The sequence below is a fragment of the Sarcophilus harrisii genome, chromosome 5, assembly GCF_902635505.1.
Source record: "Sarcophilus harrisii chromosome 5, mSarHar1.11, whole genome shotgun sequence".
NCBI lineage: Eukaryota > Metazoa > Chordata > Mammalia > Dasyuromorphia > Dasyuridae > Sarcophilus > Sarcophilus harrisii.
This window is the reverse complement of record NC_045430.1, coordinates 280,229,819-280,255,268: the sequence shown is the minus strand read 5'-3', so window position 1 is coordinate 280,255,268 and position 25,450 is coordinate 280,229,819. Positions and strand designations below refer to the sequence as shown.

Genomic DNA, 25,450 nt, shown 5'->3' with positions numbered 1-25,450 from the left:
CACACACACACACACACACACACAGAGTATGAAAAATCCTAATGTTAAATGTATTCTACCATACCCATGGTCCTTCACCTCTGCACCAAACTGAGGGCTGGGAGTTGCTATCTCCTCATTTCTCTCCTTTGGGGTTGAGTTTAGTCATGTGCCTTCAGTATTTATTTTTCTGTTGTAGTTCTTGCTAGTTAAATAATTATAGTTCATGTGTATGTGCTTGTGTGTGTGTTTTCCTGCTCCTATTTACTCCACTTTGCATCAGTCCATATAAGTCTTTTTGATTTTCTCTATTTGCCATGTTCCTCCTCTTTTACAATATGATAATATGCCAGTTCCCCCCCCCACGCCCCACTTTATTCAGCCATCCCCAGTTCACAGATCCCCACTTTTCTAGTTCTTTGCTGATACACCAAGGGTCAGGGGGTAGCTATGGGTGCCAGAGTGCCACGTCTGCAGTCAGGAAGATTCATTTTTCTGAGTTCAAATCTAGCCCCAGATACTCCCTTGCTGTGTGACTCTGGAAATGTCACTTCACCCAGTTTGACTTAGTTTCCTCACCTGTAAAATGACAAAACCATCCTGGCATCTTTACCAAGAAAACCCCAGATGAGGTCAGAAAGAGTCATACTGAAATGACTAGCAAGGTCCCTCTGAGACCTTGAATTTTGGAATCAAGTAAGAGATTAAGGTGGGCTAGCCAAGAGTGAGGGAGGAGAGGGGGATGTAGCAGAGGCCCATCTATCTCTCCACAGGGACATCTGGCTGCCTTTGACTGAAGGCCTCCAGCCTCCTGGAGCAGCTGGCTGGCGCACTGGGACTCTCTGGAAATCCTGAAGTTTTCCAGGGACCGATTTCATGTTAGGGATTGAGGGGTGTTCCGCATCTCTGCTGGGATCATGGTTTTGCTGATTCTCTGGACTTGAGAAATGTTGATAATGCAAATCAGCCTGAAACCTGTGCCCTGGAAATATTCCCCCTCCCAGCCACTTGTTAAACATCAAATACCTCTCCTCAGCCCTCTCATACAGCCGTTCACTCCCAGAGCCTGAGGGGCCTGAGCAGGCTCATCTGTAAAACGGTCCCCTCCCCTCACTTAGTTTCCTATTCATCAGATAGACAGAGTGCTACCCCTCCCAGGGCCTTTGTAAGCCTCAAACATACCCAAAGTGCTTTGCAAATATTAAAGACTGAAAAGTTTCTCTGATTATCATTATCCACAAGAGCTGGCTGCTCACTTTGTGGGGGGGAGGGGGAGATTTCTGTGGCAGGAAAGCCTGATTCTGACTTCTACAGGCCCTCCCAGCTCTGCCCCCGCCGCCCCCCACCACCTGGCTGCTGCCTGGGCGTTGTATGCGGTCAAGTTTGTGGTTCTTTCCCAAAATAGGGCCTGGGAATTGGAGTGAGATTGTTTAATCTCTCTCTCTCTCTCTCTCTCTCTCTCTCTCTAGATGAAAAAGAGAAGTTTGAACCTACTGTTTTCAGGGATACACTGGTCCAGGGCCTCAATGACGCTGGCGATGACCTCGAGGCAGTAGCCAAGTTCCTGGACGCCACCGGCTCCAGGCTGGACTATCGCCGCTATGCAGACACCCTGTTTGACATCCTGGTGGCCGGCAGCATGCTAGGTGAGCCCCCATTCTACAACCATCCTGGACGTTCGCTGATCACGGCACTAAACTTTATGCTTCTTAGCGAGGGAGTGTAATGCTCCCTATTATCAGTAGCCCAAGGAACCAAGGCTGTAAGAGTGAGGAGACCTTGCTGTGAGTCGCCTTTCTAATCATCTCTTCAGGCCTTGATTTTTCCAATTTTTAAAATGGGTAGATTATCAGTGCATTTCATGGGTTGTTGTGAGATTTTTGTAAACTTGGAATTTAATTAGGAAATTATTATATATTATTATATATATTATGTATAGTATATATAAAATTGGAAATGGACATTTTTGGTGGTATAGAGAGCAAAAAGTTTGAGAGACATAATTTTAGGGTAATTTAACAATTTTACTAATAAAGCCAGCACATTTATTAGTAGAAGGATGGTCATTTGACCATCTCTCTTAGACCAAAGGGCAATCGTGGTGATGGGCCGAGAGTTTACATATCCTTCAAAGAGGAGGCGTTCCCTCAGAGTGGAAATCAAGCCTGACTGGTTAACAATTCAGGAGACAAGAAATATTACAGGGAGGGGCCCGTGGTCAAAATTTAGGACCATTCCTCAAGTTTGCGCCAAGGTAACAGTAGAAACAGATCCACTGATCTGAGTGGTTCAGATTAAAAGGAGAATTGGGGAGAGAGAGAGAGAGCCGGATTAGAAAATCAAAGAGCTTTGCTTGGGAAGGAGGCCGGGCCTCCATTCTACCACCATTGCTGCCTAACAGTGACACACGGAGCATACCCGCCTCTGTATCATTAATGAATCTCACCAAAAGGATCCCAGCAAAGTACTTTATGGGTATGTGTGACTACAACCTTAACCAATGAGGAACAAGATCTGAGAACAGGAGTTAAGAGATGGTCTCAGAATGATCCGCCTCTCTATCATTAATGATCTATAACCTTAACCAATGAGGAACAAGATCTGAGAACAGGAGTAAGAGGTATCATCAGAACTGAAGATGAGATGGAGAGTGTTTGGGGAGAATGAGCGATGGCAAGTGGTCAGCCCATGTACCACTAGTATGTGTGCAGTATCAGGGAAGAAGGAGGAAGACCTACAGCTCATTGGGTGGACTTTCCTGCATTAAGTTTATGGAAGGATTGGGACCAGAATCCCCCGAGAGAGGCAGGCCTAGGTGGCCTGCAATCTGTATTATGTGTGAGGATGGTGGGGAGGGGAGATTTCTCAATCGATGATTTCACAGGGGTGTGTGTTCACGTGGGTGTGCGAGCATGTGTACATGTGTGTACACACATTTGTGAATGAAGCTGCACAGTGAAAAAAGCAATAGTCATTTCTTGTTATGGCATTGTGGCAAAAGTCCTGGAGTTCAGCACTTAATTTAAACCGCAGCCTTGCTGCTTACTGGACTTTCAGAGGAGAGCATTAAAAAGTTTCCTCCCCAAGTCCTTCCTCCAGTGAGGATTTTCATGCTAATTTAGGAAGCCTAATTAAAGCTGCACATTAATTAGTGTCGGTCCGCAGCTGGTCCCTGGGGCTGGCAGAGCTCGCTCAGGTCACTCAGTGACCCCACTTGGTACCGAAAAAGAGAAATGACCCTCTTTGTTCTTTGTTGACAAGGACTGGCAAAACATGTATGTGTAGGAAGCCAGAAAGATGGCCGTCCAGTTGAAATTTGGCACTGAAAATAAAGCCCAAAAAATTTTAAAAATAGAAACAAAAATCAAGCCCAACTTCTCCATCTGTATGTATGATCAAAAAAATGGAAACAAAAATCAAATCCAATTTCTCCGTCTGTATGATCATGGATCGGCCTTCTACCTGTCTCAGTGAATGAATAATGGCATTTATTAAGCATTTACTGTGTACCAAGCATTGTGCCTGTAGATAGTGATACAAAATCAATCCCCGCCTTTGAAGGGCTTCTATTGTAATGGAAGTGACACGCCCATAATGGTGACCTGGCCCAGAGGATGGAGGGGAGGGAAGCTGGGGGGCCAAGGCCTCACCTGAATTAGCATTTGAGCTCATTGGATTAAGGTTCCAGAGCAGGAGCTGGAAAGCTGATGGTGGTGGGACAGGGCAGAAAAGAAGTCAAAGAGACAGTGGGCTGCACAGATGGGTGGGCCCTTAGCTTGGGTGCACAGTGTAAGTTTGTCCCTCGGATTCACTGCTAAGGACGCTTGGGCCCCAGTGGAACTGAGGCAGAGTGTGGACTCTGGGCTGGGTCTAAAGGTCTGAACTACAACTAGTGAGGATGGTTTGATGTTCTACCAATACCCTTCCCCCCACCCCAGGTCCAAAATAAAAGAGGTTATCCTCTGCCCTTCATTTCTGTGGATATCCATCTTGGATCAAAACTTCGGAACCAGCCCTTCACTGGGCCTTTGCCCAAGCTGTTCCCTGTGCCAGAAATGCTCTCCCTTCTTACCTCAACTTCTTGGAATCTCCCTACACACACACACACATACATACACAAACACATACACACACAAACACATACACACACACACTCACACACACAAACACACACACCCCTCTCTGTATTTCTGTCTGTCCATAGTGTTTCCTTGTCCGTGCCCATGTACTCCCTTCCATCAGGCTCAAAGTCTCAGGGCCAGCAGCTGTTTCATTTTTGTCTCTGTGTTGCCTCTGACAGGCACAGGAGGTTCTTAATATAAAGTTTGTTCCGCTTACTTGAACTGAATCCATAAAAGCCCAAACTGGTACCTACTCCTGATTCCCTGGGACTAAAAATAGCAGAGCTGGGTGTGGGCCAGAAGGGGCCCGAGGGAGTCCAATCACATACTCTCAGGCCTGGAAATAGAATGGCGTCCGGGCATTTTATTAAAGGCCTATCACAGGATCAAGAAAGCAGGCCCAGAATTAGATGTAAGGTCAAAGCTGGACTGAGGTCCAAGAGCGGAGGCCCAGAAACCTTCTCTCCCTCCATGCCCCCTCCCTGCCCCTATGCCCCTGAACCGGGTAAGAGGACAATATGAGCATTCCTACAACTGGGACATCCAAGGTCGGCACTTCTGATTTCTATCTCTGGTTAGTGGCTGATCTAAAGAAAAAGGCTCCAGAGCTTCCCCAAGAGAGCTCGGCCTCCACCTCTGCGCCGTTAGGTCCCAGCCCCTAGAGATACACACCCAAGGATGAAGTGGGCCTGCCCCCAAGGAGCCTCCGTTCTGCAGGAAGAAAGCACACCTTCTCAGAAGTGAGTCGACAAAGTCTGCAGGGCAAGCACAAAGTGATCGGGGGTGGCAGCGGGCGCCAGCTCCTGGGGGCAGCGGGCAAAGCTTTGAGAAGGGGGTGGTAGCAAGGCCGAGACTTGCTCCAAGCCCAGGCCTCCAAATCGGAGGAAAGAGAGCCAGGAAGTATGTCTCAAGTGAGACTCGCACTGTCCCTGGAGCCAGGGGGGTCCTGGAGCTGCTACTTGAGTTCCCGTGCTTGCCTTAGAGGGTGGGACGAGAGGAGGAGGAGGAGGGAGGCTGGCAAGGAGCAGGAGACGGTCCCCTTTTCTCAGGGCTGCTCAGCCCGGCCCCCATGGACCCCACAGTGGGACATGTGGACCACGCTTGTGAGCATTTGGGGCCCCCAACTCAATATCCCAAGCCCCAGATGGGGAGGGAGAGCCCCCAGTGTCCGGGAGAAGGAGGGAGGTTGGTAGACTTCAAGCTTGAGATGAGTCAGTCCGCAGTGTGGCAACCAAAAGCATTCATGGCTGCTGCATGAAGAGGGCTGGCAGCCCAGAAGCCCAAAGGGAAAGGTTTGGGACCAGAGAGCACGTCTGCTTCGGAGCGGCCCTGGTGACTTGGGGGGAGTCATGTCACCCCTCTGGACCTCAGTTTTCTCATCAGTAAAATGAGGATATTGGATGATTCATGCTCAAAGGGCTCCAAGTTGCAATCCCACCTTTTGCAAGAGGCCTTTCTCAGTGCTTCCCTTCCAGTCAGGCCCAGTGTCTTCTCTGCAATCACCTTCCATCCGCTCTGGCTATATCTTCGCTGTCCCTGTGACTGACTTGCTCTCTCACCCAGCAAGGGGAGCTCGATGAGGCCACACGCCATATCGTTGCCTTTTGTGGATCCCCAGCACTTGACACCATGCCTGGCACACAGTAGGTGCTTAATAAATGAATCCTCATTGCCCGATGCTACACGATTCTAAGTCTTAAGGAGAGGACAGCCCACTCTCCTCTGCCTCGTTCAGACCACACCGGAGGTCCGGCGTTTGGTTTCATTCGAGCCTCTGCACCGTGGGGTGGATGGACGCTAATAAAATAGTGTTTAGTGGCGGGGAACCAGGTGAAGGGCCTTGGGCCGGGGCCAGAGGAGGATCAGCTCAGGAAGCTCTCGGATAAACGCCCTCGAGAAGCCTGCAAGGGGAATGTGACTTTGGCCAGCCTGGGCCCTGCCCTCCCAGGAGGTGAGCCTGAGCCCAGGCTGTTTGAACCCTGAGGACAGAACTAGGAGCGGGCATAGGGCAACCTCCCCAGGGTGCCTCCTCCAGAGCCAGAGCTTCCCCTTTATGGGATGCTTCAAGCACTCTCTGCTGCCGTCTGCCCTTGCTGTTCTGTCTTTGTGGGGAGCTCTGCCCCTAGCCTGAGATTCACCTGAACAGCTCAGCCACCTCGAAGCCTCCATGGCCAAGGCACCTCCTACCTGACCAGGCCTCTTGATGGTACAGTGGGAGGAGCTTTGGACCTTCAAGCCTGCCTCAGATATTGGCTAGCTGTATGAGCCTGAGTAAACTCTGGCCTCAGCCTCAGTTTCCTCATCTGTAAAATGGAGATAATAATAGCACCTACCTCCCAAGGTTACTGTGAGGATCAAATGAGATCATGCATGTGAAGAAACATTTGCAAACCTTCAAGTGCTATATAAATTCTAGCTTCCATCATCATCATTACCATCATCATCATCATCATCATCATCATATCATTGATCACCATCATCATCATAACCATCATCACCATTGTCATTATCATCATCATCACCATCATCATTATCATTATCACCATCACCTTCATCATCATCACATCATCATCGCCATCATCATCACCATTGTCATTATTATCATCACCATCATCATCATCATCCCTATCATCCCCATCATCATCATCCCCATCATCATATCATCATCACTATTGTCATTATCACCATCATCATTACCATCATCATTATGATCATCACCACCATCATCACCATCACCATAATCATTATCAACATCATCACCATCATCATCATCATCATCATTACTATCACTATCACCAACATCACCATCATCACTATCATCATCATCATCATCACCATCATCACTATCACCATCATCACCATCACCATCATCACTATCACCATCATCACTATCATCATCATCATCATCGCCCCAGCTAGTTAGCTTCTCTCTTCCTAGCTCTTCCGTATGTTCTCATCATTGTTCATGTTGCTTCCCTTAGTAGAACAGAAGCCTCTTGAGAGCAAGAGTAGCTTTTGGTTTTACCTATGTAATTTCAGCCCCTCACAGAGCTCCTGGTCCACAGTAAGTGCTTAATGTATGCTCATTGACTCTAATTGAATCCTGTCTGGGGATGTCATCTAGGGAATCCTTGTCCAGCTACATGTTGGACTGAACAATCTGCCCTCGCTCTGACTGAGCTAAGGATCCTGAATCAGGAGGGCTCCCTCCATCCCTGGCATGGAGAAAGACGTGGCTGCACATGGCCCCACATGCCCCGCTGCCGCTCGGGGCACTCGTCTCCCGGGAGAGATGGAGCACTTAAAAGCCATCTCCTTTGCAGAGCTTCACCCAGCCCACATCTGCCTCCTGGCATTTGCTCCATTAGCTTCCATCTTTCTGGGTCACGGCTGATCTGTGAGCTGCATCTGAAGTTGTGTTTCTTTGGACACGGCCATCACCCGCTGCTTCCTTAGGGGGTTCTTGTATCTGAACTTGGTCGGCACTTATTTGTGTGCTCGTCCTTTCCCTTAGTGGCTGGAAAGGCTTTGTGAGCAGGGATTGCCATCCCCAGTGCCCAGACACATGGCAAGGCCCTAAAGGAACGGGCTGGAAGTCAGCCACATGGCTACCAATGGTCTCTCAGGATGGGTAACGTCTCAAGTGCTCCCTTTCACCCATTCTGGCAGGTTCAATTTGGGAGGATAAATTCTTGGACTCTCTCCCCCCCCCCCCCTTCTCCAATTCCAGAAGGCACAGTCTGCCTGTGCTTTATGTTTCCTTGTGCACTGATGGTTCCTCTCTCTCTTTCTCTTCTCTCCCTCATTTTTTCTTCTCTCTTTCTCCTCTATTCTCTATCTTCTCTCTCTTCTTCTATTTCTCTTCTGTCTTTCCTTTCTTGTCTCTCTCTTCTCTCTCTCTCCTATTTCTCTTCTCTCTTTCTCTTCATTCTGTCTTTGTCTCCCTCTTGTCTCTTTCTCTGTTTCTCTCTCTTCTCATTCTATCTTCTCTCTGTTTCTCTTCCCCCCTTTCCCTCCATCTCTCTGACTCTATATTTGGGTCTGTGTGTCTCAGTTCTTCTTTCTGTCTCCCTGTGTCTCTATTCCTGTCTTTGTCTCTCCATCTGTCTCTCTCTCTGTCTCTCTCCCAACTTCCTTCCCTTCATCCTTCTGTCTGCCTATATTACCATTTTTTCTCTCGACCTGAGATCCCCAAACCGCAGCCTCAGACTCGGGGAGGACGTCAGCCTCATCCTCCTGAGGCCTCCTCAATGTCCCCAAGCGCTCATCCACTGTTTCCTTGTATCAGTCCAATGAGGGAAAGGCTCCTGCTGCCCCTTCTCCAGCCCCTTCACTGTCCTGGGGACGTGGCCTGGAGTAAAATCAATCTGCCTCTTCCTTCTGTGTGAGCACGTCTCATCGGCCCAGGCCCCTCTTACCTCAATCCTGTAAGTCCTCTGATCCGGCTCCTAACGTACGGCCGCCTTTCTTTCAGCGCCTGGCGGGACCCGCATAGACGATGGGGACAAAACCAAGATGACCACCCACTGTGTGTTTTTTGCCGTCGAAGACCACGACGCCATCAGAAACTACGCTCAGGTCAGGCCCGGGGGCAAAACTGGGGATGGTCAATGTCTGTCGGGCGGAAGCCGAGACCCCGGGGTGGGCAGGGCAAAGAAAGCCTCCGCTGGCCAAGTCCCCGAGTGCTTCTCCGGGGGCCCTGCGTCCCCTTCCCCGGTGGGAGGTCAAGGAGTACTGGGAAGTCCTGCTTGGAGAGTCAGCTTCTCCAGGGACCCGCTGTGCGGTCCCCCGTTTCCTCACCTGCTCTATGAAGTAAGAGTGGGGCTGGTAGCCCGAGGCAGACGAGGCAGAAGGATTTCATAGCATGGAGCACTTCAGGAGGGGCTGGGTTCAAATTCTACCTCTGGTGCACTTTGGCTGTGACTCTAGGGAGGACCACCTGCAGGCGTCGTTCCATTTTACAGATGGAGAAAGAGAGAGAGGGTGGGCTTTGTGTTTTTCTCAGTAACTGGGTGCCCAGTAAGGGCCTCCCTTGCCAGGACTTGGTCCTCCACCCTTTCCTAGTGGCAGAAGGGGGTGGGGCGCTGACCGCGGTGACCTTCTCCGTTTCTTTCTGGCATTCGGTGTGGAGGGCCTCAGGCCTCTTGGCGAGCAGATGCCGGGCCTTCGGCCAGCCCTGCCGGCTCTCCGCTTCCCTTCCTCCTTTTTGGTCCGTCCTTTGTCATGATTCTTAGAATTTTCCCAAATAGGGACGCTGCTGCTGGTCAGGGTAAGGACAGTGAGAACTTTCCTCTTTCGATTCCTCCTTGTCTGAGTCTTGGGGAAGTCATGGAATGAAGGTTCCACCTCCAAGTGGCAAAGCCTGGCCCCGCACTGCCGGCCTCGGCTGGGGCTTCACTTGGCATTCGATGCTCTGCTGCTGAGGGAGGAGGGGAAGGAGCCATTTCCCAGGCAAGGCGTCATACAATATAATCTGTGAAGAAAATAGAGTCATCTCCAGAAGAAGCCCCGACTTCTCTGTGTGGCAAGTGGTTAGACCGCTGGGGCTTCAGTCAGAAGTCCTAAGGTCCACTCTGACCTGAAACACTTTCTAGTTGAGGGTAAAATGGAGATAATAGCATATCTACCTGTTGGTTCTATTCTTTGCTATATGCCTGGCACACAGTAGGCACAACATAAATGCACAGTCCTTTCTCCTATCATAATGTCCCACTGTAAGGAGTCAGGGGGTACTCCAGGCCAGGGTTTGAAAGCCCCGTCCTTCTCTCTGCAGGGGCCCAGCTGCTGACCCCTTCCCTCTCCTCCACATGGCAATGGGCCCTAAGACTGCTCCCTGTCCCGGCTCCCAGCAGCCACCTCATCTCCCTTCCCATCATTCTCTTCCCGGCAGGCCTGGGACATTGCCATTCCATTACCTTAGACAAGTCCGGCCCTTCTGTTTTAGACGAAGTTCCTTTTTAAAAAATAACCAGTCCCGTGGGGGCGTTCCCCTCGTGCTTCTCAGGGGGTGAGGGGCTTTCTCCTCACACCCTCGTGAGTCTGAAAACCCCCAGTAATTGTGAGTGAAGCTTTTTGTCGTCTCCCCAGTTCCTCATGTTCCCCCTTCCGGGCCAAGGTCCTCGTGACCTTGTTATCTGGAAATCCGGTACAGACCAAAGCTGCTCTGGGGGTGCGACCCCATGTGGAGCTGCGAACTTCTGCTTTATGGTCATTTAATGCTGGATGGCCATTGTATATACTGATGTACCCAGGGTCGCAGAAGAGTGTCTTTGGCAGACACAGGTCACCAGTGGACAAAGGTCTACCTGGTGTAGACCTGGAAGGGCACATCCTATGCACCTCTGAAGAACAGAAGCTCCTGGAAAGCAGGGCCCATTTTCCATTTTCTGTGTCCTCAATTCCTAGCATATAGTAGGCATTTGGGTGTTACTTGACTGGGGGTAAAAAAAGAAAATGCTTATTGGTTTCTACTGTAGCTGGAGCTCAAAGTTTGTGATGAGCCTCTCAGAGCCTCAGTTTCCCCATGGGGAAGGGGATGCTGCTGTACTGTCCCAGACTGGTTGTAGAGAAGGCTCAGTCTGACCTTAAAGTGCGGGAGAAGCGGCTGTGAAGGTCTTCTTCAATCGCGTGCTTCTGTCTAACATCGTTGTTATCTTGCAGGTCTTCAACAAGCTCATTAGGCGATACAAATATTTGGAAAAGGCGTTTGAAGATGAAATTAAAAAGGTAATTTCAGCTATGGAAACTGGTTCCCGTGAGAGCCCCAGTCTCTGATCCAGGCTCCCGGGGTGTTTGTGCTTGAGTAGGAGGGTTTTCACCATGACAGATCACAGGGGTCCAAAGGCCCTTTCATTTCCTCAGCCTGAGGAAGCCTGTCCGTCCACACAGATCTCGGCCGTTTAGGAGTCAGTGGGTGCAGTTGGGTCCTACAGCCGTAATCAGCAGAGCTGGATCTGAAGCGGGCCTTCCTGTCCCAAGCCCCATGTTCTAGTCACTGCACCATCCTACCTCCTCATCCAGCATGGATTTGGTCATTGCTATGGATCACGTCCAGAGAGTAGCTGGCTCTGAAGGGATGGCCAGGGAGCTCAGGCCTGGGCTTCAGAACTTCAGGTCTGAAGTCTTTTGGGGATCCAGATAATTACCAAGAAATATGGTTCTTTCCATGTCAAAGAAAGCCGGGGGCTGAGCAGGGTGTGGGTTAAGCGGGACGGGGCTTCCTCGGCCTAGCTGGACAGCGCGCCTTGTTTAGTTAGAGAGGGTGGTCCGAGTGGGAGGGGTTGTCTTGTTCTTGTTGTTAAGGGGAGCTGGATGGAGGCGAAGCACAAGAGGTGTTGGGCAATGGAAGGAAGGAGCTCCATTTAGATCCCAGCTCTGCTGCTGAATTTCCTCTGTGGCGCAGGAACTTTGCACCTCAGGTTCCTTTTCTGCAAAGTGAAGGGGTTCCCTCCAGAACCCTGGAGGATTCCTCTAGTGAATCAGGCAGCCCAGAGGCTTTGATGCCATGGTTGTCTAATGCGCCAGGTGCGGAGCCCACCAAAAGCCTTAGGCAGACACGCCCTCTGCTCCAAAGGGCACAGCCCCCGGGGGCTTGGCCCATGTGGCTATCACCACAGGGCCTTCTCTCAGCTGACCCATTGGTCTGATTGGAGGTTTCTCGGTTTGACCCACAGCTCCTCCTCTTCCTCAAAGCCTTCTCAGAAACGGAGCAGACCAAGCTGGCCATGCTCACGGGCATCCTGCTGGCCAATGGGACGCTGCCGGCCACCATCCTCACCAGCCTCTTCACTGACAGCATAGTCAAAGAAGGTAATTCCTCTCCTTCTTGTCGCCAGGAACGAAAGGGGGTCACCAGGGACTCGGGCGCTGGGACAAATCTTGGTGTTTTAGCCCCGATCTGGGATTTCATTAATATATGAGAAATTCAAAAGCAAAAATGAAATGGCCTTTGGCTTCTGGGACCCTTCTTATGTGAAGGAACAAAAACAGGAAAAGGAGCCCCCTTGGGAACCAGCGCCAGCCCCTAGCCTTGTGCCCACAGCAGCTTCAGCTCTTCCCGAGACTCTTCCTTCCCCTCGGCCTTCTGGGCCCGGGGAGACCAGCACTGACTGGCACAGCTCGGCTCCGTTCCACAGAGATCCAGCCCCCAGAGCAGGGGACGACCCAGGCAGTGCTTAGGGCCCGGGGCTCAGCAGACGCCTGTGGGCGCCTGGAGCAGGGGTCTCTGGGCCGGAGGCACTTTCCCCAGAAATCGGCAGCGATCCCAGCCACGCTGTGCCAGACACACTGAGGATGTTAAAGCGAAGCTAGACAGAGGTCTGGCTCTCGTGGCTGGAAACCTTCGCTAAGCTTCTGTCTGCCCCAGGGTCCTCATTACTAAAGTAAGAGCTGGCTTAGTGGGCTTTGAGATTGTGCAGGCTCCACACTGAGCGGGAGGACACAGACAAGAGTGAATTGGTCGCTGCTCTGTGTGTGTGTGTGTGTGTGTGTGTGTGTGTGTGTGAGAGAGAGAGAGAGAGAGAGAGACAGACAGACAGAGACAGAGAGAGAGACAGAGAGACAGAGTGAGACAGAAACAGACAAAGAGACAAAGTGTGTATGTGAGAGAGAGAGACAGAGAGAGAGAGAGAGACAGAGAAAGACAGAGAGAGAGAGAGACAGAGAGAGAGAGAGACAGAGACAGACACAGAGAGAGGGCTGCCTGTTCCTATAGGTCCCAGGCATTGGGACCTTTGCTTTTGAGCTTCTTGAAAGTCTCCTCTCATTTATACCTGGGGGTATATTTCAGGTAGCTGGACTATGTCAGATTTGTCTAAGTTGTCCCCTTATTAAAGTCTTGGAGAAAGCAGGTGGCAGAGTGACTGGGCCACGCCGGTGCTCCCTGGCTCCATCCCTCTCCCCCCCACTCCAAGGAGTGCCTCCTGTTCCTGCGCCCAGCCCCCCTCCCAGGAGCAGCCCACAAGGGCCCTCCCTCAGGAGCCCTTTTCTGGTCCTTCTCTCCCCAGGCCCTCGGGGCTTTCCCCCAAGTTCCCCTGAATATGTTCCCTCTGTATATGTCATACCGCCCCTTCCCAGTAACCTCCTGCGGCCCGGGACCGGTTCACTTCTCTCCTTTTGTTCCTGCACCCAGCACGTTCTCGGGACGCGGTTCTCGGCACTCGGGTAGTGCTTGATAAACCAGTGGATTTTGGATGCTGGGAGGAAGGCCTCTGCTTTCTCAGAGACTTTCCCTGCTGAAGCCAGCCTGTGAGGCTTTGCCGGGTAGGGAGCAAGCCACCAGCCTGACCGGGGACGGCTCCCTCTTTCTCACAGTTTTCCCTTTTACGCTTTCTCAGGGATCGCTGCCTCCTTTGCGGTGAAGCTCTTTAAAGCGTGGATGGCCGAGAAAGATGCGAATTCTGTTACCTCTTCTTTGAGAAAAGCCAACTTGGACAAGCGGTTACTTGTAAGTATGGCGGACTCTGCCTGGTGGAACCATGAGGGGAGGAGGTCATGGGCTCACTCACCACCCTTAGCACTGGAGATCCCAAAGGGCTTTCAGGAAGCCTCCTTATAGCTCCATCCTGGACATATGTAGGGAAACTTGGGATTCATCATCCTGCGCCATGCTAGCTGAGCTTGGAGGGGTGGGCCAAGAGTGGAGCCCTACAGTGCTGGATTCTTCCGCCTGGGGACCAGCTTGTTTTAAGTCAAAGCCAGTGAAAATCAGAGGGGACCTGACGTAGAGAAAGGGTCTCCCTGGAGATGTGGACATGTTTGTTGAAATGTTGCCAACATTTGGAGGAATCACAAACTCATAGGAGTTGTTTGGAAGAGCAATCTGGCCATAAGCATTAAAAGGCCTAAAAATCAGCTCTTGATTCTGTTTCTGAGAATATAACCTAAAAGTGTGATCAAAACCAACGAAAAAGGAAAGCTGTTGGAGTGCAATTTTCAAAACAACATCATCTGGAATTGCCAAAAAATATCCATTAAAAAACTAGAAACAACAGTAATTCCCAACCAGAGGAGACTGACTGAATAAGTTGTGGCCCGCCATGTTAGTGCAATGTTAGCAGGAAATTAAACCCCCAAAGTCAGAGGAAAATAAAGAGCTATGGCATGAGCTCCCAGAGATACGACTGAGTAGAATGGGCTCGTGGAGGGGCACAGATGTCAGTTCTAACAATAACTCTTTGAGAAAGAGAATGAATGAAGGGAAAGAGAATCCTGAGAGAGACATGGAGAAAACAATGGAAGAGGCAAAAAATTGGATGTGCTGAATTTAATTGATTTGAGACAACATGCAAACAATGAAGAAGAAGAGAAGAAGAAGAGGAGGAGAAGGAAGAGGAGGAGGAGGAAGAGGAGGAGGAAGAAGAGGAGGAGGAGGAGGAGGAGGAGGAGGGAGGAGAATAATAATAATAATAATTGTTCTATGGCTCAGCCCATCTTTATCCAAGTCACTCTCACTGATCATGAGGAATCTCCCCAAGGGTTTGCCCTCCTCTCCCCTCACCTCTCTTCTCTGTCTGCAGTACTTGATCGCCTTATCTCCCATAGCCTTAATAGCAGCTCTGTGCAGATGACTGTCCCATCCCTTTCTCTGACCCAAGCTGGATCTTGAGTTCAACCATCTTTTGGGCATCTTGACACGGCTCTCCCATGGGTGTCACTAACTCACAGGTCACAGACAGAGCTTCTCTCCTCTTCCTGCTCTCTCCTTTCCTCCACGTTTGCCTTTATTATCAGGATGAATAATGGGAGGCAGAGTGAAGGAAGCAGAATAAGGATTGAAAATAAAGCAGTGACTACATGATGTATAGGATGGAGACTGTTGCCTCCATCCATGTTTGACTGGGTGTGAGACAACGCAGGGAAGGATCATGGCCCAGACGGCAGCAATTCTGGCTGACGATCATACATGTATCTTTTATACCAGCTTTAGGAAACAAGTACAAGAGCTAAGAGTTCCCTAGTAGGAGGGACTCCCATGTGAGAAAATTCCCTCCACACACAGGTGGGTGCCTCATTTGAAATTTAGAGAATCACCAAGTGCCCTCAGCTTCCATGGGCTTAATATGGTGAAGCAATTTATTCTCAGGCACAAAGAGCCATGATGTGTCCAAGGTTGGAAATCTGGAACAAAAAGAATCAAGTTCAGCTGGAATCCATTTTGTTAGCTCCTTTTCCAGTAATCATCTCAAATGGATGTAAGGTATACATTTTCTGTCTGCCAAATACTTAATTGACTACCAGTTTTAGAAACTGAGAGGAGCTAGGCAACACATGCTTTATAGAGGGAGAAAACCCTACATATAACTTTTTCAATGATTGCAGGGGTCCTCAAACTACAGCCCGCAGGCCAGATGCAGCAGCTGAGGACGTTTATCCCCCTCACCCAGGGCTATGAAGTTTCTTTATTTAAAGGCCCACAAAACAAAGTTTTTGTTTTTAATATAGTCCGGCCCTCCAACAGTCTGAGGGACAGTGAACTGGCCCCTTTTTAAAAAGTTGAGGACCCCTAATCTAAAGTCTGCTACACTGTTCACTGAGGGCAATCAGGCCAGGGATGATAGATGCATAGAGTAATACTATGAACTGAGTTGATGTCATTTGAGTGTCAATAGCTATTTCATATTACAGATCCATAGTATCATTTATTACATTCTAATTTTTCTTGTTTGGAATTGGGTGGAAAACATTGTGTATGAGGTGCTGCTAATAAAAAAAAAATAAATTAAATATATATATATATATATATATATATATATATATATATATATCGCTAGAGGATCATGCAATCATTCCTTTACCATGATGAATAGAGCTAACCCAAATTGGGCTTACAATGCTTAACAACTGGGGTCTTTATTTGGTATGCTTTCTTTAAAAACAAATAATGATATTTACTGATTGGCAAAAGCAAAGAAGTCTTGGAAAACTCTCCTAACTCTTTGGGAACTTAATAGATGACTTGGGATCTTCTTTTTGGGTGGTTGGGTGGTACAACTGAGAAATAATCAAAGTTTATGAAATGAAGACATTTGTAATCTTTTTGTCAACGAATGGAACCAAGTTGTTGAGGCAGGACATGAGTCCAGCTTTTGCTCCGTCCACCACAAGGTGACATCTCTGTGTCCGCAACTAGTCTGCAGCTGATCATCTCCAAGACAAGTCAAAGGGAGTGGGAGGAGACAGGGATTTTATCCTCTTCCCTCTGTCTTCTTCCCGGTAACCAGCTCCCAGGAGCTTTGCTTCTCTTCCACCTGGTCGGCCCATTAAGGGAATATCCAAGTAGGAACTGGCTGGCGGTTTTATCCAAGCCCACCCAGGAAGGACTGGGGACAAGCCCTTCTTACATGGCCTCTCGTCTGCGTTCAGTTCACTCTGCTTCATACCATCAACTGACTGACCGACTCGGTGAATGTGCCGAGAAATAGTTCTTACCTTGCTTTATTCCTCGTAAGCTAATGGATGAAATGTTGCCTCCTGATAAAGACATCAGGTTTAGGGTTAGGGTTTCTGTATTTTCAGGTTTCTTATTAATTAAATTAAATGGGGCTGTAGGGTAGCCCTCTAATCTCATCTTCCCAAATTCTGTGGTTTGGAGGAGTTCCATAGTTTTTAGAGCTCCTGGGTCCAAAGCAGCCTCTCTTCTCCATCTTTTCCAGGAACTCTTTCCAGTTAACCGCCAGAACGTGGATCACTTTGCTAAATATTTCACTGAGGCAGGTCTGAAAGAGCTCTCTGATTTTCTCCGGGTCCAGCAATCCCTGGGCACTCGTAAGGAGCTCCAAAAAGAGCTTCAGGAGCGCCTCTCTCAGGAGTGCCCCATCAAAGAGGTGAGTGGCTGGGCTGCGGGTCAGGGAGGATCACTAAGAGACCCTCCTTTTGGAAGGACCTTAATTAATCATCATGAGTAGATCTTCCCTCTCTCAAGCTGTTTGTCCAATAGAACACCAGGGGGCATCACAGTGCAAGGGCCCAAGATGGGTCCCTTCAGTTTGTCCAAGTTCAGTCGTACTTTAGGGCTGTTTCTGTATAAATGAGAGTAGCTGTGTGTCTTATTCTCCGGGCTCTGCTCGCTTCATTCACTCTGTGTCTCATCAGTTCCCACAACTATTTTTTCTTGTATTTTCCTCAATCTCAAGGTCTTCATTTCTTTTAGCACAATAATATCCCTTTATATTTCTATTTCACCATTTCTTTAGCCGGGCCCTCACTTTGCTATCAGGTTATTATTTTTTTTTTTAATTTACTTTTGCAAAAAGCCATCCTGAGAATATCTTGGTACATTTGAGATCCTTGCCCTCACTGGGGTCAATGGCAGGATCGCTTTGTCCCAGGATACAGTGGGACACAATTCCAAACTCTCCTCCAGAATGGTTAGGAACATTTGCAGTTCATTCACAGTATATTTATATTTTGACCTTCTTCCAACACGTCCAGAGTGGATGAACTGCACAAGCTCTGCTTGGGGGAAGATGCCCATCTGGGGCAGAGCTGATGAGCTGGGACAAAGCCCTAAATGCCCCACCCTAGTTCCATTTCTCTTGGTGCACACAGCACAATTTCTCATTGAGCAGTCCTTCTCAGGGAGTGCCGTAATCATCCCCACTCTGCTTCTGGGAAGTATTTCTCCCAGCAGCTGCACGTGGGGCCGCTGGCCAGGACTCAGCAGATTTATTTTGGGGCCTGATGGAGTCTGACTCCCAGAACAGAACAATAGGGTTCCTTCCCTTCTGAGGCAGCGAGGGCAGAGAAGGCCGATATGGAAAGGTGTGGCCACCCAAAGCCCCTGAATGGTGAGGGACGTCTGGCAGGTGAGACGCGCCATCCCCACTCTCGCTCTTCCTCTGCTTCTCTCCCGTGGCAGATCGTGCTGTACGTCAAAGAGGAGATGAAGAGAAATGCTCTGGTGGAAACAGCCGTCATCGGGCTCCTGTGGACGTGCGTCATGAACGCAGTCGAGTGGAATAAGAAAGAGGAGCTCGTGGCCGAGCAAGCCCTCAAGCACCTCAAGGTGAGGGGCAGCGAGGAGGGATCCTGGCTCCCTTCCCGATCCCTCCCCCAAGCCCTGTAGTCCGGGACTCCCCTGAAGGACCAGGTCTGAGCTGCAGACATGAAGCCCAGGGATAAAAGGGATGATTACTGGGCACCCGTATGGCCCAGGGATAAAGGGGATGGTTACTGGTCACCTGAAGGGTTCTGGAGCCCTGAATCAGAGGGCGGGCAGGTTCAGGGAGGTCAGCAGAGCTGGACCTTCTTCTGCCATGGTGTGCCAGCTGCAGACAGGCACTTCCTCCCTTCAGCGCCCGCTGTTGGAGCCCAGGTGGGCCCGAGGGGCCGCAGGGCGTTGCCGGAGGCAGCCTCTGCTGCTTGGTTAACCCTCCTAGTGCTCAGACTTGCCTGCGCACAGCATGGCCTGCGTTCCCAAGCACGCTGGGAGGTCGGTGCCATTGCCCCCATTTCACAGACAGAGAGCCGGGCTTGCCAGGGCCCAGTCCCCAGAAGTGCCCGGGGGATCCCATGGGGCTACGGGGCACCCGCCCACCCCCAGGGTGGCTGACGGTCTCTGTCCTTTCCAGCACTACGCGCCCCTCCTGGCCGCATTCAGCTCCCAGGGCCAGTCGGAGCTGGTCCTGCTGCAGAAGGTGCAGGAGTACTGCTATGACAACATCCACTTCATGAAGGCCTTCCCCAAGATCGTGGTCCTCTTCTACAAAGGTGGGTGCTCCCAGGCTGGCGCCCGCGCCCTGCAAACACTCTCGGAGCAGGGCCCAGGAGGGCAAGGGGAGGGTGTGGTGGCCGGCGGCCCCCGGGGCTGCCACGGCCCCGTCCCGTGACTTCCTGGACCACGAGGTTCGGGGTGTCCGAGGCTGGCCAGGCTTCTGCAGAAATGGCTCCTTCCGGGCATTCCCACGGCCCAGTGTCCCAGTGTCGGTCAGGCTGTGGTCGCCTGGTCCATGGATCTGCTGCCATGTCCGCATATGAAGCCCTGCAGGGGGCCCAAAGGCAGGGCCTGGAGGGGCGAACCTCCGAGCCGCCAGCCTCGGGCACCTGCTTGGGAAGGCCGGGCTCCACTGGTGCCTTCAGATCCCAGCCGGGCTCTGGGACAGCCACCGAGGTCCCTTTGGCCCTGGGCTGTTACAGCTGGGCATGGGCCTCTCCTCGGGGGCTGGGCTGCAGCGGGAGGCCCCAGCATCTTTGCAAGTTCCTCAAAGTCGAAATGAGCGTTTATAGAGAATCTGCTCTGAGAGGAGTGTTCCATGCTGTGCTTCCCGGGGATCCTGGGAGGCCAGGCCGGAGACTTGCCTCCCTTTTCTAGCGAAGGAAAGAGGCCGGGGAACCTCGGACTCACAGAGACCTGCTGGAGCCTACCAGCCGAGCCTGAGCCCGAGCCCGGTGCACCCAGACTCCCGTGGGGTTCTGGCTTTTATCCATAACCTGGCCCAGCCGAACCTGCCGAACCCACTAGAACCCTTCCTTCTGGCCCTTTGTATCAGGTCATTGTCCCGTGGACGGTCCCCGCCCAGGACCCTGGGTCCCCAGCTCTGCACTTCCCATCCCAGGAGACCCCTCGGTCCAGCCGGTCTGCGGGGATCAGGCCTAGGACGCAGGGCCTGGACCTTGAAGGGGTTCTCATGTGACAGGGAAACTGAGGCCCAGGAAACACTGCCCTGCCCCCCTTTTATGAGAGCTCCCGCCCATGGACCCAGTAAGAACCCAAGCTCGTTTTACCTTGTGGCTGCAGCTTTGCCGAGGCTTCACTCAAAGCGTCTCGTTTGGACATCAGAGCAGCCCCAGGAGGGAGGCACTGTTCGTCCTCCTTGTGCAGAGGAGGAAACTGAGGCAGGCAGCGATGGTGTGGCTTGTGTCTCTGAGGGTCCGAGGCCTCCCGCAGTCCCCGGCCCCTCTCCCCACTCCGTGCTGCCTCAGTCATCAGAGAGATCAGTAAAAGTCAATGAAAAGGCAGCAGCGAGAGCAGCGGTAATAAGAGTAGCTAAAATCAGGGGCACTTTTCCTCACATGTGTGCTGGCTCTTGTGGTCCTCACAGCACCTAGGGAGCAAGGTGATGTCATTTATTCTTATTTTACAGGTGAGGAAACTGAGTCAATCAGATGTTATGATGTTTCCAGAGTGAACATTTCTAAGTGTCTGAGTGGGGGGTTGAACTCAAATCTTCCTGATTCCAAGTCCAACATTCTATCTATTGGGCTCCCAAGCTGTTGCCAGTGAAAGAATGAAAGAAGGGAGGGAGGGAGGGAGGAGAGAAGGAGGAAGGGAAGAAGGAGGAAAGGAGGGAGGAGGAAAGAGGAAAGGAGGGAGAAGGAAGGAGGGAAGGAAGGAAGGGAGGGAGGAAGGAAGGAAAAAAGGAGAGAGGGAAGGAAGGAGGCAAGGAAGGAAGGAAAGAAGGGAGGGAGGGAGGAAAGACGAAAGGAGGGAGGAAAGGAAGGAAAGATGGAAAGAAGGACCGAGAGAAGAAAAGAGGGAGGGAGGAAAGGAGAGGGAAGAAAGAAGGAGCACTACATGGTGAGTGGGTGGAGGGTTAATAGAGATGATTGTCTTCATGCTTCCCTGTTCTGCTACAAGGTCAAGAACCCTAAAGAAAGGCCCAGTTCAGTCCATTGATCCTCTCTGGGGGATTTATAGCTTTCCATGACAGAGAATGAAGGGCATGGAGGGACTGTCAGCTACTTATACCTACAAGGACAAGGGGACAGAACCTGACAAATAGTCAAGTTTCCTGATTGGAGATAGGACCTGAACAGTCAGCCTCTGCCTCTCTGCCTCTCTCTGTCTCTCTCCATGTCTCCATCTGTTTATCTTTGTCTCTTTGTCTCTGACTGTCTCTGTCTCTCTCTCTGTGTATCTTCATCTCTGTTTATCTTTGACTTTGTTTGCGTCTCTGTGTCTGTCTCTCCCTCGCTCCTTCTGCCCTCTCCCTTTCTTTCTCTCTCAGGATGTGATGAGAGCAAGGGCTGCTAGAGTCTTTAAACCTTCTACGTGGTCTCTCCTGCTACTCTCTGTAAACCCCTTGCAGACAAAAGGATTATTTATCTTTGCTTTTGTATCTCCAGTGTCTAGCACACAACAGGCACTTAATAAATGCTTGTTGCTTGATGGATTGGTTACGGATGAACTCTAACTGTATACCCCACCACTATCACATGGGAGCTAAGCCAAGGACAGCTTGGCAGCATAAGCCCCCCACAAATGTGTCTCTGGCCCTGCTGACACAGCTCTGGGCTTGTGGCTTCTGCAGGCCCACGGCTCTCCTGACTTTTCCCTGCCCGCTGAGAATCCCGGCCATTTCCCAGGCCAACTTACAAACAAGAGATCTCTTTTGCCATCCACACCCATACGGTCTGACGCAGGCAGAGGGATAATGGCTCTGTTCCAGTCGTCTTGAAAGAACATGGCTTCCTCTTCCAGACTTTGGTCCATGCTCCTCTTAAGAAAATCGCCTCCCCCCTTCTGTAGGTGTTCTGGGCATGGAGGTGATGCAGTGGAGTCTGGGCCTGGAGTCCAGAGGGAGCTTCCTGAGCTCAAATCGAGGTTCAGCCATTCCCTCACTGTGTAACCCTGGGTAAGTCACGTCACCCTGTTTGCCTCAGTTTCCTCATCTGTAAAATCCTGGACAAGGAAATGGCAAGCCACTGCAGCCTCTTTGTCAACCTTAAATTGGGTCACTGCTGGGAAAAGAGCATCCTGTATTTTGTTTTCTCTCGTTTTTTTCCTTTTGGATCTGATTTTTCTTGTTCAGCAAGACAATTGTGGAAATATGTACAGAGGAATTGCACATGTTTAATATATATTAGATGACTTGCCCTCTTCTCCCAGGGATCTAGGGGTTTTCCTGAGCCAGGCTGATTCTCGTTGTTCAGGATGCATTTTGGTGATTCTGGTGCATCTCAGGAGACCCTGAAGAAGTTCTCAGGGCAGCCCAGCACCGCTCTGCTGGACAGCTCCTCAGGCTCCTCTAGAGCCCGGGGATCCCAAACCAGTCAGGGCCACCAAGGTCCATGGGTTCAACCTCTTCACAGCCCAGTTGGGCTTCCTGAGCCCAGGGAGCCCCAATGACCAGCCCAGGACCACCCAGGCAGCATTTGAGCCCATTTCCTCCGATTGCCAAGCCCAGCCAACAAGAAGTTGGATGCTTTTTGGTGAATATATAACTATATATATATATATGCACATATACATGAATATATATACATATAATCTTAAGAGTTAACAAGGAATATTAAGTGTTTTCAAAAGCTGTTTAGTTGGCTCTCATTTTACAGCCCCTTTTGCCAGAAGATGACGGGGATAAAGCAGAGCCATAAGTATGAGGAGCTAGAACTAGATTGTTGGGGACCGCACTGGCTGGGGTGAGTGGGGAGGAAAGGAGTTAAAGGGAAAGTCTGTAGTATAAAGCCAAAAAATGATATTAAAATTTAGTATAAATAAATAGACACTGAGGAAACACTGAGTCCTGGAAAGTTGGGGCAAAGTTTGAGCCCCCCAGAAATTCCAGACCGTACATTCTAGAGGAAGCGTGGAGTGCTTCAACTTTTGAGTTTCTCTTGTCTTGGGTTAGCAGGATGTGAATTGTGTTTGGAAGTTGTTCCATCTGACTTGGGGACTTTTTAATAAATGACCATCCCCTACAGAAACTATCAGGTTCTAATGGAAATTCTTATTCATGTGATTTTAATTACCTGTAATTTAAAAGAAAACCCCACAAACAACAAATCCTTTTCAATGTTCCCAGTGACTCAGATCAAGCCCAAGTTGTGATTAGTTATCCCACTTTGTCAGACTGGATTACTGAACTGAGAACTTTATGAATGGCAGGCGATAAAAATCTTTTCTTGAAATAATAGAGCTGTATGAAGGAATGAATTCTAATAATGCTTCTTAGAGCTGAAAGAAAAAATGGCGATTGTTCCTTTGATAAAGAAACAAATTTAGAAATAGAGAGTCATTATATTCTGCCAATTCTCTCATATACAAGTTCTGTTTCTTATTACAGTCCCAGGTGTAGATTCATATATTTTCTCTCAAGTAGATAAATGGATCAGTTCAAGATTATTAGTTTAGACTACTTTTTCTTTTTTAAATTATAGCTTTTTTATTTTCAAAATGCACACATGGATAATTTTTGACATTCACTCCTACAAAATTCTGTGTTCTATTTTTTTTCTTCCCTTTTACCCCATATTCCAGTCGTCAAGTAATTTAATATATGTTAAACATATGCAATTCCTCTATACACATTTCCACAGTTATCCTACTGCACAAGAAAAATCAGATCCAAAAGAGAAAAATGAGAAAGAAAACAAAATGCAAGCAAAAAAAAAAAGAAATAAGAAGAGTGAAAATGCTATGTTGTGATCCACACTCAGTTCCCACAGTCCTCTCTGGGTGCAGATGGCTCTCCTCATCACACAATCATTGGAACTGGCCTGAATCGTCTTGCTGTTGCCATGTACAATGATCTCCTGGTTCTGCTCATTTCACTTTAGGCTACTTTTTCAAATACTGTTATTCTCATGCTTCTGGGAAATGAAAAAAAAAAAATCTTACCTTTGTAAAGTCTAAACACCCATATAAAAGCTTTTAAAAGAGTTCTTATTAGGTTTTGCACAAGCAATCGATGTGCAAGCATTGATCAAGTTCCTGTCATGTGTCGAGTGCCCTGCTAAATGCTGGGGGGTCCAAAGAAAGGCCAAAATAAATTTCCCTCACAAACAACTTGTAAAAAAATAACAAGCATTATTGTTGATTTATGTTGGTGTTTTGTGGGTCCAGCCAACGTGCCCAGATTTTATCAGTGGTACTTTTCAGCAAAATATTGTTTCCCTGTTTTGTTTGTTTGCTTTTCAGTCTTTTAGTCATTTCTGACTCTTCATGACTGCACTTGGCGCTTTCTTCACAAAGATACTGGAGAGGTTTACCATTTCCTTCTCCAGCTCATTTTATAGATGAGGAAACTGAGGAAAATAAGGTGAAATGACTTGTCCAGAGTCACACAGTTAAGTGCCTAAGGTCATATTTGAACTCATGAATATGAGTTTTCCTGACTCCAGGCCTGGCGCTCTCTCCACTGTGCCATCTAACTGCCCTTGTATCCATATTTATCTCTTCTATTTAAGGCTGGTTTTGCTATCTTTCTCTGAGATCAATGGCCTCTTGTGTCTTTAAAAAAAAAAATTCAAATGAAGCACAATAGATATGGTCACACTCCCTTGTTTTAACTCTGTGTGTGTCCCTCTGTTTCAATTGTGTTCCTTTTAAACAATATATACATATATATATATATATATATATGTATATATATTGTTGGGTTCTGCTTCCTAATCTATGCCGCTGTTGACTTCCATTTTCTAAGCAAGTCAAACCCATTCCTATTCTTAATCATGACTGTTTATTTTGTTTTTCCCTCCCTCCTGTTTTCTTATGCTATTTATTTCTTTTGCTTTCTCCCTCTTTATCTTTCTTTCTTCCTTCCTTCCTTCCTTCCTTCCTTCTTTCTTTCCTTCTTTTTTTTTTTGTTTCCCACCCCCTCCTCTTAAAGGAGAAGATGGAAGTATAAAATGAGTGATTTCCTCATCCGTATCCTAGATTTGCTGTAATCTGTTTCTATCCCCCTACAATTTTTTCTCTTTCCCTCACTGAAAGTCCAAGATAATATTATGATTTTTTCTTTCCTATTGTTTAACCCCTCTTCAAAACCCACTCTCTTTACTTAGAGGTTTTATTTGTTTATTTGTTTAAGGCTAATTCCTCCCTTCATCTACCCTCTTTTTTATTTCCTCTGGACCCTTCTCTCCTTCCCTCCTGTTTCCATGTTCTCTACTCAGCTCTCTGTCCATTCTTCTCTCCTTTGACCAGGTTAGATGGGAATGAGATTCATGTATCAATAAGTCCTTCATCTTCCTCCTTGTCTGCACATTTGAGCACCCCAATTGCATGCAATCATTTTTTCTCTCCTTTCTCTCTTCTCTCCCACCCTTGCACTTCTCCTTTTGTTCTTAATTTAAATCCACCCAAACCTAAGAGAACCACTCCCAGGCCCTCTGTCTAAGCAGACTTCTTCTGTGACCCCTGATGAGCTTTATGAAAGTTCTGAGAAGGCTCATGAATCATCTTTCCACATTAGAATTTAAAAAGTTTGTCCTTATTTAGTCCCTTGTGATTGCTTGCTCATGTTTACCTTTTTATATTTCCCCTGACTCCTATGTTTATATTTCAGTTTCTGCTCAGCTCCTTTCATCAAGAATAGATTTCCTCCCTTTCACAGAATATCCATTTTCCTCCTCGAAAATCATATTCTGTTCTTCTGCGTAAGTTATTCTTGCTTGTAAGACTAGAACTT

At 48.9% G+C, this 25,450-nt stretch overlaps 1 protein-coding gene across 3 annotated transcripts in view; it reads left to right on the top strand.

Annotated features, from left to right (window-relative positions):
• Nucleotides 1-25,450, top strand: part of BZW2 (basic leucine zipper and W2 domains 2) — a 55,679-nt gene that overhangs the window by 26,253 nt on the left and 3,976 nt on the right. For all 3 annotated transcript variants that reach the window (XM_031940691.1, XM_031940693.1, XM_031940692.1), the window contains 8 exons: nt 1,449-1,625; nt 8,575-8,678; nt 10,761-10,826; nt 11,774-11,909; nt 13,436-13,545; nt 16,754-16,924; nt 17,959-18,105; nt 18,671-18,809. In XM_031940691.1, the coding sequence (XP_031796551.1) occupies nt 1,449-1,625; nt 8,575-8,678; nt 10,761-10,826; nt 11,774-11,909; nt 13,436-13,545; nt 16,754-16,924; nt 17,959-18,105; nt 18,671-18,809 (1,050 nt within the window). The remainder of the gene's footprint in view (nt 1-1,448; nt 1,626-8,574; nt 8,679-10,760; nt 10,827-11,773; nt 11,910-13,435; nt 13,546-16,753; nt 16,925-17,958; nt 18,106-18,670; nt 18,810-25,450) is intronic.